The sequence below is a fragment of the Tenebrio molitor genome, chromosome 2 (assembly GCF_963966145.1).
Source record: "Tenebrio molitor chromosome 2, icTenMoli1.1, whole genome shotgun sequence".
Taxonomy (NCBI): Eukaryota; Metazoa; Arthropoda; class Insecta; order Coleoptera; family Tenebrionidae; genus Tenebrio; species Tenebrio molitor.
The window spans coordinates 24,690,406-24,709,370 of record NC_091047.1 but is presented as its reverse complement, the minus strand read 5'-3'; the positions used below and the strand labels follow the sequence as shown (position 1 = coordinate 24,709,370).

General features: G+C 37.6%; 2 protein-coding genes across 4 annotated transcripts in view; one reads left to right on the top strand and one right to left on the bottom strand.

Annotated features, from left to right (window-relative positions):
• fdl (fused lobes) overlaps positions 1 to 8,159 on the top strand; it is a 91,356-nt gene extending 83,197 nt beyond the window's left edge. For all 3 annotated transcript variants that reach the window (XM_069040081.1, XM_069040082.1, XM_069040083.1), the window contains one exon: positions 6,118 to 8,159. In XM_069040081.1, coding sequence (XP_068896182.1) covers positions 6,118 to 7,864 — 1,747 coding nt within the window. In that variant the 3' untranslated portion in view covers positions 7,865 to 8,159. The remainder of the gene's footprint in view (positions 1 to 6,117) is intronic.
• Positions 1 to 18,759, bottom strand: part of s-cup (stanley-cup) — a 41,946-nt gene extending 23,187 nt beyond the window's left edge. The window contains exon 1 of the mRNA XM_069040103.1: positions 18,632 to 18,759. The gene's annotated coding sequence lies outside the window, so the exon portion shown is untranslated. The remainder of the gene's footprint in view (positions 1 to 18,631) is intronic.
• Positions 18,760 to 18,965: the final 206 nt, after the last annotated feature.

The following is an 18,965-nucleotide window of genomic DNA, read 5'->3' as shown; positions in this document are numbered from 1 at the left end:
TGTACGTTTCAGGTGGCTATCTTGAGAAATAAAATTGTTTTTGCTCATATCTGGGACAACAGTTCTTTTAAATGATGAGTGTGCCAATTTGTGATTGGGTAGAGCCCCACATAAGAAAAATACTTAATACACTAATTCACTTATTGTACATCATTTGTAGCTCCTAGGTTTTTTAATCAAGCAAACAATATAAGCAAGATGAATAGTAAATTGAAAGACAGCCCACGGTAAACCTTCACCAATTCTATTTAAAAAGTAGACTTTGCCTGACATTTTCATGTGCATATATAATGGATGTACTTGGAAATTGAATTTGTCGTCTACAATCATTACTAAACTTCTTCAAGTTGTACACCACTGACGTACATATTTACATTATTAAGAATGAAATTCTGGACATCGCTAAAGACGCACCAAAATGCTATATTTATACAAAATCCAACAATCCAGGAGGTTTTTGATAATCTGAAGGAATGAGCAGGTTGTAGAAATGCAATTTTAGAATTATTATCACTTGGCTAAACCAAAAACTAGCCGCAACTAGTCGTTGAAAACGGTTAATAGTAGATTATATCATTAAGAGTAGAAGTCTTTTGTACTAAGCCCAGAGATTGAAGACCGAGACGAAGTCGAGGTCGACAACTGGGCGAATTTTATCCATGGCTAGGAACAAATAAAAGCTCTTTTTTAATTTGTTGGTAGATAAAATGACAAATTAGAGTAGAGCTTTCAAATCAGTAATGTTGCTTTTATCTAATGATCGTAGATAATAGTATATTAAAAAACGAGTTTCATAAGGAAGTGTTTATTTAATGAGTTTATAAAACGAGTCGCGAAACGCGAGTTTTATAAAGGACAAATGGAATAAATGCCTTATGAAACAAGTTTTTTTATATGATTTTTTCTATTTTGCAACGTTTTTAAATCAAAAGTAAGAATTTTTAAATTCTGGGGAATTTTATGATGGTTGGCAAAAAACAATTGAAACATTTGTCGACTTTGGTTGACGCTGCCAGAATCCTCTAGACGAGGATTCTGGCAAAAGAGTCTGACAGTACCAACATGATAACCGTAAATTATACTACCGCTATTATAGAACCGTTTTCAACTGTTACAATACTGTTTTTGGTATCGTAATAACTCTGTTTCAAACACACAATAGAAAAATAAACTTATTAAACATAGCATATTATTCCACACACACTTTGGAACATTTGATGCACATTTTTGCTAATTGGTTGCATACACGTGTGTGCATATTTTGATCATTTTGTCTCGCATAACCCGAGCTTAGCGCCATAACTAGGTGCCGTCCCGTCACGCCCGTGACATTCACACAGACCAAACGAAAAACTATTATCTTGTCATAATAAAGTTTATGTACCGTAAAATGCGAACTAAAGGCGGACTTTTGATGGCCGTTGCAGCACACATGGACAAGAAATAATAAGTTTCGGGATCGATAACGCTCTTATTATTTATAGAAGGGAAGTAAAATCCAAAAAGGCGTCTACAAGTAATTGGGTTAGTCATCTGCGCCTCTGTTCTAGTCGCTTGCACAAAATTGGAGAAATTTCCACACGAGTACATAAAATTTCGCGTAAAAATTCAATTGAAATATTCCCATCCGATACTGTTTGTGCGCGGATATTATGAAGTAAGTTCATCGTTTTCTTTGCAAAGTACATAGTACCAGTGAGGTAATGTAAATGAAAAGTTTTGAAACTATTTGATGAATAAAGAAAGACCTAATTTTAGAAATCGTTTCAAATAAATGAGCGATGGACTGTATTATTTATAGAATGTTAAAGTTTAACTCTATCCTGTTCGGACTCTTTTTATTTCTTAATTTCACCAAAATTTGGTTATTTCAAAACATTTCAAAAAACATTTCAATTAACCTGTGTCGTTTGGAAGCCTAGACGGATAAAAAAATAATCTACGCTATTTTTTCTAAGTTGTGTTACCCGTGGGCTGTTTGGGTGGTCCAAAACCACCCCCGCTCGTTCTTTTGTCGCGTTTGGTCCCAACTTTCTAAAAATAGTCGACGCCGGCCGGAAACGGCACGGCCACTGGCACTTCTCTACCTGCTCCAAGAGGAGAAGGTTGTTTTTTTTTCCGTGCTCCTCTCCTTCTGCACAAAGGGCCTGACGGTCCGGGTAAACCGGCTGGATTGCGAAACGGCTATCTTCTTCGACGGGGTGCATTTGCTACTCCAGCGTTAAAACGGCATCGGTCAACAAATCTCGACACCGGCCCCGAAGATGGACTCGACAGTTCGACCGCTCCAGAGGGCCGGTGGTAACATAATGGCGCCCAACGTGGGGCTCTCCTCCGACAAGGCGTCGGAGAGCCCAAATCCCCGACCGATGCCAACGTCCCGGATGGCAGCAGGAAGCCGTCCCGTCCGTCAACAAGAGCCAGACGTGAAGAAGAAGTCGTGGGTCAGCCCCTGTTCATCGTCGACCCAGTCAGCTGCCCATCGTGTCCAGGACTCGGCCGGATCGTCAAGCGAGTCGCCCGGAGGGAGAGGAGTCACACCTACACCACCAAGGAGCCAGAGGATGGTGAGTTGAACCCCAGGGCCCGTTCGACTCCGTCTCCGGTCAGGCCTTCAAGTCCGACGGCCAGCCCAGACAGTTCTCGGTGCTGGCGTGTCAAAGGTCGACCGTCGAGACACCTGGTTCCTCCACCACCAGCCTGCACGTCGGAAGAGGATCCGTGAGGACGCCGCCGTTCCCAGCCGTCGGTCGTCCCCGCTAGGACGTCACCCCGGGGCCGCTGAGTCCCCGAGCCACCACAGCCGCCACCGAGGGTCCCACGTCCGCCCCAAGGAGCTAACGGTTGGAGACCACAGCGCCCATGGACATCGACTCCGGCGTGCCAGAGACAGGTGTGTGTGCCCCCTTTTGTGCGCGTCCCCAACAACGGTTTTGTGCGTGTTTCGCGGAACGTGTCATTTTCCGAGTGGCGATGCCGTCCGGGCCGTGCGACAGCCCCTCAACTAGTGCACCGAGGCGACGACCGGGGGCCCGATAATGAGCAACTCTGTCGCTGCGCTTCCCGCATCCTCGCCCAAACGCCATCGAGGAGGTCGTCCACCAGGCCAGTTCCGGCTTCCCGGGATTCAGAGGGACCCGCTGAGAAGTCGGACCCCTGCAGCTCGTGACAGGCTCCACCACCATCGAAGACGGCGCACCGCGAAGCCCACAATGTCCCGGACCTACAGGTCATAGTGTTCGGCGACACCGAGACGCGCTCGGCACCACCATCTTGTGCCATTTTTTAATTTTAGTTGTATTTTTAAATCTTTTTTTTTTCATTTTTCCGTCTTTTTTTTTTTCGTGTCGTTTTATGTGTCCTTTTTTGTGTTATTTGAATAAAGAAAAAAGGTGAGGGCTGAAGCCGGCGTCAACGATTATGAAAGTTGGGCCTCCGGAGGGGGAGAGTGTGTTACCCGTGGGCTGTTTGGGTGGTCCAAAACCACCCCCGCTCGTTCTTTTGTCGCGTTTGGTCCCAACTTTCTAAAAATAGTCGACGCCGGCCGGAAACGGCACGGCCACTGGCACTTCTCTACCTGCTCCAAGAGGAGAAGGTTGTTTTTTTTTCCGTGCTCCTCTCCTTCTGCACAAAGGGCCTGACGGTCCGGGTAAACCGGCTGGATTGCGAAACGGCTATCTTCTTCGACGGGGTGCATTTGCTACTCCAGCGTTAAAACGGCATCGGTCAACAAATCTCGACACCGGCCCCGAAGATGGACTCGACAGTTCGACCGCTCCAGAGGGCCGGTGGTAACAGTTGTTACTTATTTTACTAATCTTTAAGCATTTTTCAAAAGTGAAAAATAGTATATTGCTCAACGAGCATGTAATGATGGCGCTAACCGTAAGCGAGTACTGTAATTGTCCGAATATGTGATAGCCATTACACGCGAGTAAAATACGATACTTCTTCTACAACGTTCAGATATAATCGTTTTTACCACCAGATTATATAGCCATTACACGCGAGTAAAATACGATACTTCTTCTACAACATTTTTACCATCAGATTTCACTTGTCATTTCTTTTAATAAATAAAATTGCAGTGACTCGTGAATTATGGCGTTTTAAAATAATATGACATATGAATATTGATTTGTATCCTAGCAACTTTACACTTTATCCGATAATTTGCAAATAGAATTTTGTGTTTGGTCACAATCCTTGGAGTAACGAGTTATTACTCACCGTGGGTAATCAATAGTACCTACAGGGTTATTATAAATGATTGTAGTCGAAGCAGGCCATGCCCACGTTATGACATTTTTGCCGCTTTCATGTGAACTGTCAATTTTTGTCGCTGTAACTGTTTTAGGTGAAAAGTGCGGTGGTGGGAATTTTATTTACTTTTTTTAAATTAACGATTGGATCCAAAAATATTGAGTTCTTTTGCAACCAATTCTAAAAATACTGAGTTGTTTTGCCCCAATTTAACTCCTGTGTGTGAACGGTGTGTACTCACTTATTCACATCATTTTTATGTTTTTTATATGGAGCGGCAACCATAAATTTTACATTCAGTTTTTAGGCCTACTTGGACTACAATAATTTTATAATAACCCTGTATTAGTTAACGGTAAACGCGATGTAATGAATGTATTATTTAAAATAGGAATAGAAAGAACTATTTCTCAATCTACAACTTGCAGTTAGTCACTCCAACTCTTCTAAAATTACGGATCTAAATTTCTCCTTTATAAACAACTTTCGTGACATTAATCGAAGTTAAGCAACGCAGAGTGACAAGGAATTATCAAATTGGAAAAAAGTTGCACGTTTGGATCTTCCGGTGACTTTGTTATGCATATTTTAAAATTATTTTTTTTATTGTTTGTCCCGTCATTGGAGAAGTTGGCGAATAAAAAACTTCCCCCAACTTATCTAATTTTTTCGTAATTTATTCATCACGGTCTTCCGGTTTAAATTGAGAAGAACTGTCGTTTAATTAAGTTTCTGTATTTTTACATAAGCACAACACTCCAAAGAAAAGTAAATAAGCAGCTCCCCGAAACGACACACTTTTCCCCGTTTAATCGAATTGTTATTTATGGACATATCATTAGTCGGAAACGTTCCCATTTACTACTACAACAACACGACATGCACCCCGCAACAGCGTTATGGTCGAGGGAAACCTACAACATTATACTAACAGGATATTCTTTTACCTTCAAATATTTACATCAATTAGTCTAAATTTAGGTGACCTGTTCCGTTTCCAGAGGTAACCCTATAGGATTAATTGGTTGTAGTGCTCGCATCAAAATAAATTTGAGTTATTTTCCGACGAATCCACGGTCAGGATCAATACCGTTTAAATTTAATAACGGATGGGTGAAGGGTCTGAAAGTTTGTCTGTCATTTCGAGAACACAAAATCGGTTTAATCAGCTGGCACCGGCCCAATCAATGCTCAATGGGCATCGGGAGAAGTGCATTCATTGTGTAATTGCGTAGAAAGAATGACGAATGAGGTAATTGATGAGTTGCGAGAAGTCGGCCAACAACAGCTTTAAATGGTGCCGTAAACAATTATTTTCAGTTCTTGAAAGAACAAAAAGGAAGGTGGTTGCGTAATTGCAAGTAATTTTTATTGACTAGTTTGCCTCGAGCCTTTTTAGCAAGATCCGACCATGAGATTTTCATTTTACATACACAGGGTGTATGTTGGTTAATCCCAGATTACAGGGAGTAAAAAGTGGCGACAAATTATCGACGAATTTTTTGCAGCTTCCAGCTGAATTAAAACAATACAGCGATGACACCACAACAAAAATGCGCCGGCGAGCTTGGAAACGAATCCGCTGTGACGCTTTCGAGTATTTTTATTTTAATTTAAATGGAATCGTAATTAAATTTCAGCTAATGGATCGTTGAAAGCTGGCAAACCGTGGCTCATTCGAAAAAGTCCCGACCGAAAATCAAATTTAAAAACCTGCAACGCGCATCGTACAAATCGCCCCATTAAAAATTGATCACCAACTATCCAAGTTTTTCGGCGGCGCTGACAAACAACCCCTGCGACCGCACACCCCATACATATCCCTAAAATTAACAGCGATTTTCGTTGTTTCAGGAAGACACACCCTCCCCAGTGGACTTGGCAATGTATAAATCAACGATGCGAGAGGCGGCATGTAAAAGGGGCCATCCCTGTAGTGTCATTATCGACATGCAGCATGTTGTGCGGTTCGACGCAGCTCTGGCCCCAGCCCACAGGACCGGTCAGTCTGGGCAGCAGAGCTGTGACCTTCAACCACCAGCAGTTGGAGCTGGAGACGGCCGTCCACGAACCGGCGCGGAGTCTCCTGCAGCAGTCCTTCATGGCTTTCAACAGCAACGTCATCAGTCTAGTCCAGAACAAAGATTACGTAGAGCAAAGCAGCGACGTCAAGAGGTTCGTCGTTAAGGTCAACATAGCCCAACCGGACGTGGTCAAGTTGAAACTGGACACCAGTGAAGGTTACAGTCTGGTGGTGAAGCCCAGAGAAGACGAGATCGTCGCGAATATCACAGCGAAGACCTTCTTCGGAGCGAGACACGGCCTGGAGACTCTTTCTCAGTTGATCTGGTGGGACGAGTACGAAAGAAGTGGCATGCTGAAGGTGCTCAAGGGTGCTAGTATCCAAGACAACCCGATTTTTGCCTACAGAGGCATCATGGTGGACACTGCGAGGAATTACATGTCGGTCGAGAGCATCCGAAGGGTGCTGGACGGCATGGCTGCTAACAAACTAAACGTCTTCCATTGGCACATAACCGATTCCCAGAGCTTCCCTCTAGTGTTACACAGGGTCCCCCAACTGGCCAAAAACGGAGCTTACGGCCCTGACATGATCTACACCCCTGAAGACGTGCGAGCTTTAGTAGAGTTCGCTAGAATCAGAGGAATTAGAGTAGTTCTAGAAATGGACACTCCGGCGCACGCCGGCAACGGATGGACTTGGGGTCCTCAAGAAGGTCTAGGAGAGTTGGCCGTGTGCGTCAACGAGCGCCCTTGGAGTTTGTACTGCGGGGAACCCCCTTGCGGCCAACTCAACCCAGAGAACCCCAACGTCTACGATATTTTGGAAAAAGTCTACAAGGACCTCCTCGAGTTGAGCGACGAAAATGAACTGTTCCACCTCGGGGGAGACGAGGTGAACCTGGAATGCTGGGCCCAGCACTTGCAGAAGACCACGACCTTGATGAACTACACGGATTTGCACGACTTGTGGGGGGAGTTCACTCTGAAAGCGCTGAAGAGGCTGGACGCGGCCAACAACGGAAACAGGGTTCCGGTGGTGATAATGTGGTCGAGCAACCTGAGCAAGAGACCCTACGTGTACAAGTACTTGGACAAGAAGAACGTCGTGGTTCAGAGTTGGGGGGCGAGTCAGTGGCCGGACACTCCCGACTTGATCGCCGATGGGTACAGGGTGATAATCTCGCACGTGGACGCGTGGTACTTGGACTGCGGCTTCGGGAGGTGGAGAGAGACGGGAGAGGCGGCTTGCGACCCGTACAGGCCTTGGCAGACCGTCTACAACCACCGTCCCTGGCAGCAGCTCCACCTCAATAAGAAACAAATTCTCGGAGGAGAAGCTTGTCTGTGGAGCGAGCAGTTCGACGAAGGCTCTTTGGACACGCGGTTGTGGCCGCGCGCGGCGGCGTTCGCCGAGCGGGTGTGGAGCGACCCTCAGCTCGACACCACCACCTTCACCATACAAGAGGACGTTTACACCCGACTGAATACTCATAGAGACAGGTTAATTTCGAGAGGGTTGGGGGCGGAGGCGTTGTGGCCGATTTGGTGCGTACAAAATCCCGGCATGTGCCTTTGACGACGGCGGACCAAGCTAGAACGAACTGTTAATTTATTTGGTTCGAGTTTGCACGTCAGTGATATTAGTTTTATCGTTTCCAGCACCGGACTGATTTTTATTATGTGCCAACTCCGTTTGATGTGACTGAGCCTGCATGCTTTTGATTATCATGACTCCGACTCTTGCCCATGATAAGTACTTACAGCCAAAGTTTCTTCGATTCAACAAAACACTTCATCAGTACAATTTCTAGTGTTAAGTTTAAGAGTCATCAAGTGTTGCTTATTTATTAAATAAAACTTTTACCACACGATGTGTCGCTTTTCATTCGGTTCTTCCTGACATTCTTTTCTTACTAATAAAGTTTCATAAGAGTGCTCTCTTAAGATGTTAGCGTCAGTGCGTTTAGTAAAGATTAATTCATATACATTTGTTCTGCGTAAAAGTGCTAAAGTGAAATTTTTCTTCGGTTATAACCAGTTTGATGGAAAACCAGATTATTTTTAACTTAAAGTTACGAAGATATTTACAGTTACAATAATGTTGAAACAATTATAATCTTTAATAAATTTACATGAACTGATGATTTTCGTGCGGCTTATCTAGTTATTATCACGGGCTTTCAAATAAATTTATATTTAGAGCAACCTCTGGAAATTCAATTGTTTGCAACATTTTTCCAGCGTAGAAAATGACACGAGAAACGTCTGACATTTTAACGAAATAAAATTAGGTTAGAAAATATTTTTAATTTTTGTAGTGCATTCTTCCTATTCCCCCTTCACGGAATATGACAATATGAAATTGGGAAAAAGCTTACTATGTAACCTGTGTAACGCCGGAGAATAATTGGTTACCTACAAAAATTACTTTACACTGTTAACAGAAGTAGTCTACGCCTACTCTAAATATATATTTATTTGAAGGCCCGATATTAAATTTTGTTATCACACTTACCGTAAATATAAACTCTTTAAGGATCGGTGTGTTAAAAGCTGTCGGTGAAACATTTTTTTTTTCAAGATAACTGCCAAAAACAGTACTCGTATACGATAATTTGGTATTATTTTGCTTGCCGAAAAGAAAACTCCCTTTCGGGAAAAGACATTATATAAAATAATTCTTGCAGATTTAAGTTTAAGATAAATTTGAAATCATTCCCAGAGTCTCAACTACGCACTTTCAAAATTTGAATCTTTTATACGAGAAAAGTGATAATCTGATAATAGAAATTCATATTGTTCCATTTACGTATTTTTCATTTGAATACGTATTTCTCACTTACAATGTTCCTTTAGTTATTAATTGATTGAAAAAGAAAACAGCCTCTTTTAACCGTTGAAAAATTATACAATTTTGTCAAACTGAGCAAAAAACAAATGTTCTTTAAACAACTTGAGACGACTTCGACAGTTGAAGAACCTGCTCATGGGAAGGAAAAATAAACACACAATAGTATATAATCAGTTGTAATACGATGAGTAGTCAATGTTATGCACGAGTCGAATTCGAAAGCGCCGTTGAAATGAGTAGGTACATATGTACTCGTATCATGCGATCAAAGATTTTTTTTAATTAAATTTATTTTATTAAAAATTAATAATATCTATTGCACAAATAACAGCCATAAAACACGAATGCGAAAAAGTAAGGTTAGGAAGTTGTTTGTTGACGTTTTATGTAAACATATGTGCATCTGTGATGCAAGTTACAACGACTGTCTACCAAGAATCTGACGAAAAATTTAAATTAACGTCAAAAAGTAAGTTTTGAAATATTGCAGTTCCTATGTACAAATGTCTATAAAAGAACGTACATCAAGAGTCCTGTGGAATTCGAATATATAATTTGATTTTTGCAGCTCTGTAGTATATAGTGGTACCAAACAGAAAAACAGAGATTATGTAAGTTCATCAATAACGACTGTTGTAAAATAAAAAATAATTAGAATATAATATGTACCTGTTCACGTTGGGAAGAAGAGTTGTGGTGCAAATGGCTGAGCTGGTACTATGACAACTCATATGAAAGTTAATGCCAAATGTGTGCGATTTACACCACTAATATTCAATCCAACGTGAACAGGGTTTACATAGAAAAACTGAAAAAAAATGACATTTGACTGTTAACATCTGATTTGACGACTTCAACGGCTTGACATATTTAGTTCGATACAATAAAATTATAGAACCTCACAATTCCACAGGACTTTTAATATGCGTTCTTTAATAGACACTTTGTATATGTTTAAAACATTAATTACGTCAATTGTTTAAAAAACTAAATTTAATTGTTAAGTCCAAAAACTTGCGACTTTTCATTTTCCTTACAACGAGGGTGCAATTAAAGAGTTTCCTTCTCTAGAATAGCTTTGAGTTAAAACACGTTATTTTCTGTCAACTCTAAAACAAGCTTACTAGACAATCATATTACGAAGAGTATTTTATCTACTTACTGCCGTGCATGTACCCGGATGGTCCTAAATGTATTGTTTCTGACGTAGAAGGCATTCAGTGACAAATTGAAAACTCTTTATCAAGTAATTGTGAAGTATCGCCGAAAAATATTTGTACAATGGTTAAGAATAGGTACAAAAATTTAAAACTTGGTATAGAATGTTACGAAAATCTATGTGGTCTAGAATATATTGGTAAATTTAATAATTAAGAAAGAAGGCCGGTGCAAAATGAGACTTTTTCTCGAACAGTATAAGATTCACAGGAATTGCATTGCTGCATTGATAACTCTGATTTCAAAATTTGAAGAAACCCCCCTATTTACAATATCTAGCCTGAGCAGCTCACATGAGTAGCATTTATTTCCAAAAGTTAATGGGAAGCTTCGTGGTTTTTATTTTTCGACCGATAAAGCAGTGATGACAGAAAAATGAGTGAACGATAAAGTGATTATATTGAAAAATATAATTGTTTGAATTTCCCTAGTCTGATACCAAGAATAACTAAATTTTTGTAAATTACCCTGGTACTAACACATTAAATTAATAATTAATATCAGCACTAAATTATTGAATATTTAGAGGAAAGGAAATTATTTTTTTCTATAGCAGATGTTAAAGTGTGCTTTTATCTATTCAAATCAAAAGGTCAAGTAGTACCGTGCGATCAAATAAAAGAAATCAGAGTAGGCGAAAATGGTGGTTTGAACCAATAGTGGAGTAAAATCGGACTGAAATTATGACTTTTAGTGATTCCAAGGTATAACTAAATGAGACCTATACTATCTTGTAGAGGACATTTTGGGGCATAAGGAATGGCCATCTACAACTTTTTTTAATAGGACCGAACTTTGAAAACGGCCTTTATACGTAGTTGAGGTGTAGTCCGAAAAACTACGTTTCTCGTAACATTTAACGCTGTGTTAATTCAACCATTGAAGCTATAATTATGATTTTCTGTGTATTTGTAGTAAAAAGTACAGCGCTTCCAATAGTGAATTGGAAATTTCGCAAATATCAATAGTTGTGAAAAAAATAATTAATAAATTTAGATTAATCAAAAATGCGCATCGTAAACTTCACTCTGCTGGGACCTATGTGAAATGTTAAAAATTTCGATACACATGCAGCGAGTCAAATGTAACTAAGATATTGTAAAAGTTTTTAAAAAAAGAATTAAGTCAGTAGCCCGTATACTTTTTGAGAAAATATTTTTTTTATTCGACGAGCCAACGCGCAGGGCGGCTCCCGGCAGGCAGATATAACCCGGCACGCATATTTAGTCGTCTGTCGATGTAGGGATTGTAGCAGTCTAAAAACAATAATTGTAAAATTTTGAGTAGGTAAATTTTTTATATTTTTGCTAAAATTTACCTACTTTAAATGCTTTCTTCTTCGCCATATTCATCCTCATATAAACAAGAAACATTGTTCTGACATTTTTTGCAAGAACAATCACTCCAGGATCTTAAGCCTTCCTTGATGCACATACATTTATTGTTTAATTTTTTTTTTAATTGAAGACGGATAAATAAGCAATACCATTACAAAAAAAAGCAAAATATTATTTCTCGTCGATTCTCCTGTTCCTATAAAAAATGTTAGAAAAATGTCTTCAAAGTCAATCAATATCAAAAATATTATTTTTCCACTACTAGTCTCAGAAGGCTTCATTATTGACTCTCGAACCGACCCCAGAAGTAGAATTTCTCTCCCAAGGTTAATAATGATTTTCATTATTAACCTAGGTGAATAATGAACAGCCGTCACCTAGCAATGATAGATTTTCGTTGATTTCATTGGTTAACAAAGACGATTTTCATAGCAACCGTTGAAAAATGAGAACTCGGATCGTCGCATCGGACAAAATAATTTTAGTAATAATTATCATCCGAAAGGGTTTTAACGTATCTAGTAGTGGAAAAATAGTATATAAACCACGGTGAAGAAGTCCCTTATACCCTTCGCGCCTTAGAACCCTCGGCACGCTTCGGGCTCTAATCTTGGCGCTCTGGCTATAATCATGAACTTCTTCACCTTGGTGTATACATAATATACAATTTTATACTAGTTTGAATTGCAGTTCATTTCTCTCTTTTTTTACTTCCTGTTCTTTTGCAAAATATGCTCATTTTAAGTATGTCAAAAGATTTACCTATGGGTTTTTTAGTGCACATACTCGTATGCACCTACTTGAAAATTAAATTTGCAAGTGTTACCAGCGATGCATTTTTTAACGTTTTAAAATCGGTAAAAAAAAAACAGCATACAATGTCCTTCTGAAAACATTTAAAGAGTTAGGGAAGTTAAACTCGATGACTATGACCGAGGCGTTAAAATTTCTACTAAATTCGCACTGGCTTTTTAAAAAAATAAAACTGAGACCATTAACATATTAAACCAACTGAGGTATAAACTGACTACAACCCCCAATAAGTCTGCTAAAATATTGCCACCAACAGATGATGCTTTTGGTCAACATGTGCTAAGGTATTAACATTAAAAAATAATAATTATTATGTACCTACATACTTCACTCAAATTTTAGATGCATTGATCAATTACGTATATCGTTGTGTAGTCATGTATAGTTTATCCAGCGAGAGATTGGTTGACATAAAATTCATTAAATTCTACGTAGAGCAAGAAGTAGCTAACGCACGTAAAATTTGAAATATATCCTTCAAGCAGTTCATAACATTTTTGTCATGAACTTATGTTCTAATTAATGTATTCTAGTGCGTTTTGCAGTGTTGGGTTAATTTAATACAATTTAAAATCTCCCCATCTAAACAAGGGCATTTTACAACCTGTTTTAGCTACAATGGATCCCATACCTAATGACATTAGAAAACTGATGAACATTTTTTGCACAGACCAATAATGCCAAAATAATAAATGTATGTGCATGAAGGAAGGCTTAAAATGCTACAGATTGTTCTTGCAAAAAATGTCACAACAATGTTTCTTGTTTAGGTATATGAGAATGAAGATGACGAAAAGAGCATTTAAAATAGGTAAATTTTAGCAAAAATACAAAAAATTTACCTACTCAAAATTTTACAATTATTGTTTTTAGACTGCTACAATCCCTACATCGATAGACGACTAAATACGCGTGCCGGGTTATATCTGCCTGCCAGGAGACGCCCGGCGCATTCGTTCGTCGAATAAGAAAATTATTTTCTCAAAAAGTATACGGGCTACTGACTTAATTCTTTTTTTAAAAACTTTTACAATATCTTTGTTACATTTGACTCGCTGCATGTGTATCAAAATTTTCAACATTTCACATAAGTCCCAGCAGAGTGAAGTTTACGATGCACATTTTTGATTAATCTAAATTTATTAATTATTTTTTTCACAACTATCGATATTTGCGACATTTCCGATTCACTATTGGAAGCGCTGTACTTTTTACTACAAATATACAGAAAATCGAAATTATAGCTTCAATGGTTGAATTAACACAACGTTAAATGTTACGAGAAACGCAGTTTTTCGGAGTACACCTCAACTACGTATAAAGGCCGTTTTCAAAGTTCGGTCCTATTAAAAAAAGTTGTAGATGGCCATTCCTTATGCCCCAAAATGTCCTCTACAAGATAGTATAGGTCTCATTTAGTTATACCTTGGAATCACCTACCCTCAGAAATAAGCGAGCTAGATATGTGATTTTACTCCACTACAATCAAAGCATCAGAATAGCACAATCCAGGTAACTCGATTTTTTTTTTAATTGATCGCACGTTATTTTAACCGCAGGGGTAGATAAAGTGGTATTTTAACAGCAAGGGTAGATAAAGTAATTAATTTTTTTATTGCCCTAACAACGTTCACACTACCGAGACTATAAAATGTATTTTTTTTTTATTACCCTAACAACGCTCCCACTAACGAGATTTTAAAACCTGACAGTAATAATTAAAAAAAAAGTTTTAATAATAAAATACAAATGCTTTAGAAAAAAATAGAATATTATACACGACGATAAAATGTAATCATCTTCTCAAGCGTAATTAATTAGCTCTCGCTCTCGAAGATAAAATATAATTTTATCATCTTGTATGGAAAATTTAAAGATACTGGGAGTATGTATTTAAAAACCAGAAGTTAGAGTTGCTCACTTATTCTTCTCTCACTCTGTAGAAACGCAATACAATTTTAAGTACAAATTTTCATTAATTTTCTACAAAGAAAAATTAACATAATATCTACGAGTAGTGTACACTTAGTATAGTAGTACTGAATTTTTCTTGTAATTGAGGGGAACAGTAATGAATGCTGATCAGGAGGGTTTTTTTCATATCATTCTGATATAGGTACTATGGCGGCCAAAAAATTTTCGCCGTCACTTTCTTGACTTGCAAGTAAAGTGTAAATAAACCTTTAGGAATCGTAACCCCACTTCCGATTCTTGTCATTTTGACAATCAATTTAAACTGTTTGAAGCTCAGATATTCCAAAAATCCGATATGAACAAAATTAGGGCAATCGTACATAGATAACCTGAGGTAAACGTTCTGTGTGGTAGAAATGACAAAATAATTTTGAGTTTTGAAATTTACCACCCAAAAAATAACATTCATAATCAAGACGGTAATCATGATGACAATAAAGTACGGATTACAATTTTTTTTTTAATTGACAGACAATGACGGCCAAAATTTTTTGTCCGCCATAGTACTATGGCGGACAAAAAATTTTGAACGACTTGTTATTCCTTTGACATATAAATGTAAAACTAGCTTTATGGTCAACTAACCTCATTTTTTATTTTTGCCTTTCTTGTCATGTCACCAGTGACAGATTAGTCAATCATAGATTAACACAAAAATTTTGGTGTGCCTATGTCGGCTCACGAATGGTAAACGTGGATGAATCTTAATCGTTTCGTCTTTGCCGTCGAAATTGCGAAAGTCGCTGCAGCCCCTAGGCTATCGAGTGGTGTAGAATGTACATACGTACCTATCTAGTTCTTAGAGGTTTAGCATCAACACAAAATCAGGAATGTCTTCATCATAGATGAAACCAAATTTAGTTCTATTTACGTCAAGACAGAACGACCCAACAGGTTGTATTTTGGTACGCAAATATCAAAAAATTCAAAGTACAGATCAATCCACAATACTAACAAATTATAACATTTATTTATTAAACTTAAAATTAAAAGTTTAAGATAAAACAAACCTTTACAACTAAAACTGAAGAAGTCAATATTTGATCATTGCTCCATTTTGTTGTACAACCAAGAGCAATCTATTCCTCATGGACAGGCACAGATTTCGGTGATAGTTCGGGGGTGCCTCGTTCTGTTCCACGGAAGACACCCGCCTTCTTCCAGAACCTGGACGCCGAACCACCGTCCCAGTGTGTTCCCACTTCCGCATAATGGCATGGATAGTGCCCTTCGATAACCATAAATTCGTCGAAATTTGCCCATACGACATACCCCTCTGGTGAAGGGTTACTAACTATTTTGGCTTTAGTAAATTCAGATACGGTTGGCATTGTATCACTAAATTATTATTATAAACTTGATAGACGTTTACTTCAAACCGTCAATTTTTCGATTTAATTTATAAACGTCATAATAACAGTAAAGGGCAGTTTACATTGACATTTTTTGATATGCCAAAATTTGATCGTTCAAAATTTTTTGGCCGCCATAGTACTAACACATTAAATTAATAATTAATATCAGCACTAAATTATTGAATATTTAGAGGAAAGGAAATTATTTTTTTCTATAGCAGATGTTAAAGTGTGCTTTTATCTATTCAAATCAAAAGGTCAAGTAGTACCGTGCGATCAAATAAAAAAAAAATCAGAGTAGGCGAAAATGGTGGTTTGAACCAATCAAAGCATCAGAATAGCACAATCCAGGTAACTCGATTTTTTTTTTAATTGATCGCACGTTATTTTAACCGCAGGGGTAGATAAAGTGGTATTTTAACAACAAGGGTAGATAAAGTAATTAATTTTTTTATTGCCCTAACAACGTTCACACTACCGAGACTATAAAATGTATTTTTTTTATTACCCTAACAACGCTCCCACTAACGAGATTTTAAAACCTGACAGTAATAATTAAAAAAAAATGTTTTAATAATAAAATACAAATGCTTTAGAAAAAAATTGAATATTATACACGACGATAAAATGTAATTATCTTCTCAAGCGTAATTAGCTCTCGCTCTCGAAGATAAAATACAATTTTATCATCTTGTATCGAAAATTTAAAGATACAGGGAGTATGTATTTAAAAACCAGAACTTAGAATTGCTCACTTATTTTTCTCTCACTCTGTACAAACGCAATACAATTTTACATACAAATTTTCATTAATTTTCTACAAAGAAAAATTAACATAATATCTAGTGTACACTTAGTATAGTAGTACTGAATTTTTCTTGTAATTAAAGGGAACAGTAATAAATGCTGATCAGGAGGTTTTTTTTCATATCATTCTGATATAGGTACCATCGGTGGACATTAAAAGCTGGGACATCCAAAAATTTTTCATTGTGTATCAAACTTTCGCTTTGTCATAAATTGTCAGATTAACTACTGTCACATTGACATCTCTCTCTTGTAAAATTAAAATAATCTCCAGTTTGTCCGACGTTCAAATACAAACTATTTACTATTGTGCAACGTCTCCGAGACGGCGTAGATTCCTAGCTATGCGAGCTATTGCTCATGAATTGGGCATTAGCAAGAATACTGTCTTCCTAGCGAAAAGGCGAATTGAAGAATATGGAAGAATTGTAAGAAAAGAAAACATCTTTGCAATCAACTCTTACCCCGTCGAGTTTCAATGTTTTTTTGTTACCTACCTGTTTTCACCACCAAAAAACCGATTCTATGATAATTAGCAACTATTTAATTGGGAAAACAAAAAATATCATTTAATATGAAACAAACTGAACTTTAATTTGATGGTTTTGACAAATAAACGTCATTTACCCCGTCATAATTTTTTAGTAGTTTATTTGACGAGTTCTTGTGTAAATTGAGGTTTTTATGCACGAGGGGGCCAGTTTAAAACGCGAGTGAAACGAGAGTTTTAAAGGCCCACGAGTGCCAAAAAAGCCCAATTGACACTCGAACGAGTTGAATACAACGTTTTTTTGTTCGACGAGCCCCTTAAAGGCTCCAAATCTCTGCTTAAAATCTTAAAAATTAGCTTGACGTTTCGTTTTGACAATTGGTGGCATTTATCAAAATCCGTTCACATAGGAGAAAATTCTCAAATTTTGACAGTGTCGGACAAAAAATAACCTTTTCGTAAAAAACCAAATTTAACTGATACAAATTTTGTAATTTTTGACTTTATACAGATGTTATCTTATCCCAGTTTTTAATGTCCACCGATGGTACTTAGGTGGTACAACATAGGTAATAATTTTTCACCTCATTTGCTAAATTAAGGCCCGGTTTATTCACCTTCAGGTAACTTTATTTGAACGGTAATTACCATGGATCTAAATCATAGCAACTACTTGCCAGATAAATTTGCTTGAAGGTGAATAAACCGGGTCTTAAAATAACAAAACGTATTTTTAAATTTTTTGAAAAATGAAAATTCTGCACATATTTTACGTTTATTTTGTAACATTTTTTTAAATATCTGGCAGTTAAAAAGTTGTTGTTTATGTAAGCTGTAAACTCATAACTTTAAACCAAATGTAAACCTGACCATTATTGAACAAACTGTGTATTTTTAAGAAAAAAAAAATTATAACAAAGCGTTTAATTTTTTTAATAACTATTTGATACTGTAATAGTTCTATAGAAAGTACTGTTGAAATTTGAACAAATCGTAAATCAAATACAAATAAACAATTCGTTTAAAAATTCACGATTATTGACTAAATTTTTAGTCAATATTAGCTCGCTCAAAATCGATCAAATTATTATTGGTCATTACAACTAATGCCTAATCGATTAATTAAGCAGATTAAAAATTTAGTCGACTCTAATTCAATGCTGTAACTATAAAAATTATTAAATCAATACAATAACCACAAAATAAAGTAAAATTTTTATATCTAAGTAAGTACACAAATAAATCACACAAGTGTTCATTTTTGAAAAAAGGTGCAAGTGATATCGTAGAATCACACAAAAAATATTTTTTAGATAAATCAGCAAGTTTAGTGTATAGTTTACCACATCAAATTTACTCTAAAATTATAGTTGCGAATTTTAGGTTTACCTGTAATACACATTTTTTTTTAAGTGGTCAAAACTAATATTTTTGAAATAAATTTAAAATTCCCTTGAATAGTGTTTTTAATAAATAAATATTTTTGGAAGAAACTTACGTTTTTCCTTTGCCACTTCTTGAACATCCCCACTCACGTGACACTCTACCTTATCGAGACAGCGTCGCGACGCCGAGCACCGTCTCCTAAAGATAACGCCGCAGATACTACTGATAGTAGACGGTGTGACGTTTCATCTTTGGCAACCTGTGGCACGTCACGTGTTCGCGCAGATGCCGTCGGGACGCAGCCGCACGTGACGCTGTCTCCACTACGTCAGCGTCGCGACGTCATAGTCATCAAGCGCACGTGAAAGCGACTCTCCAATTAATAACCGACGTTTTTCGATTAGTAAAACTCACGTGCACTCACCTGGCACTAACGTGAACTTTGC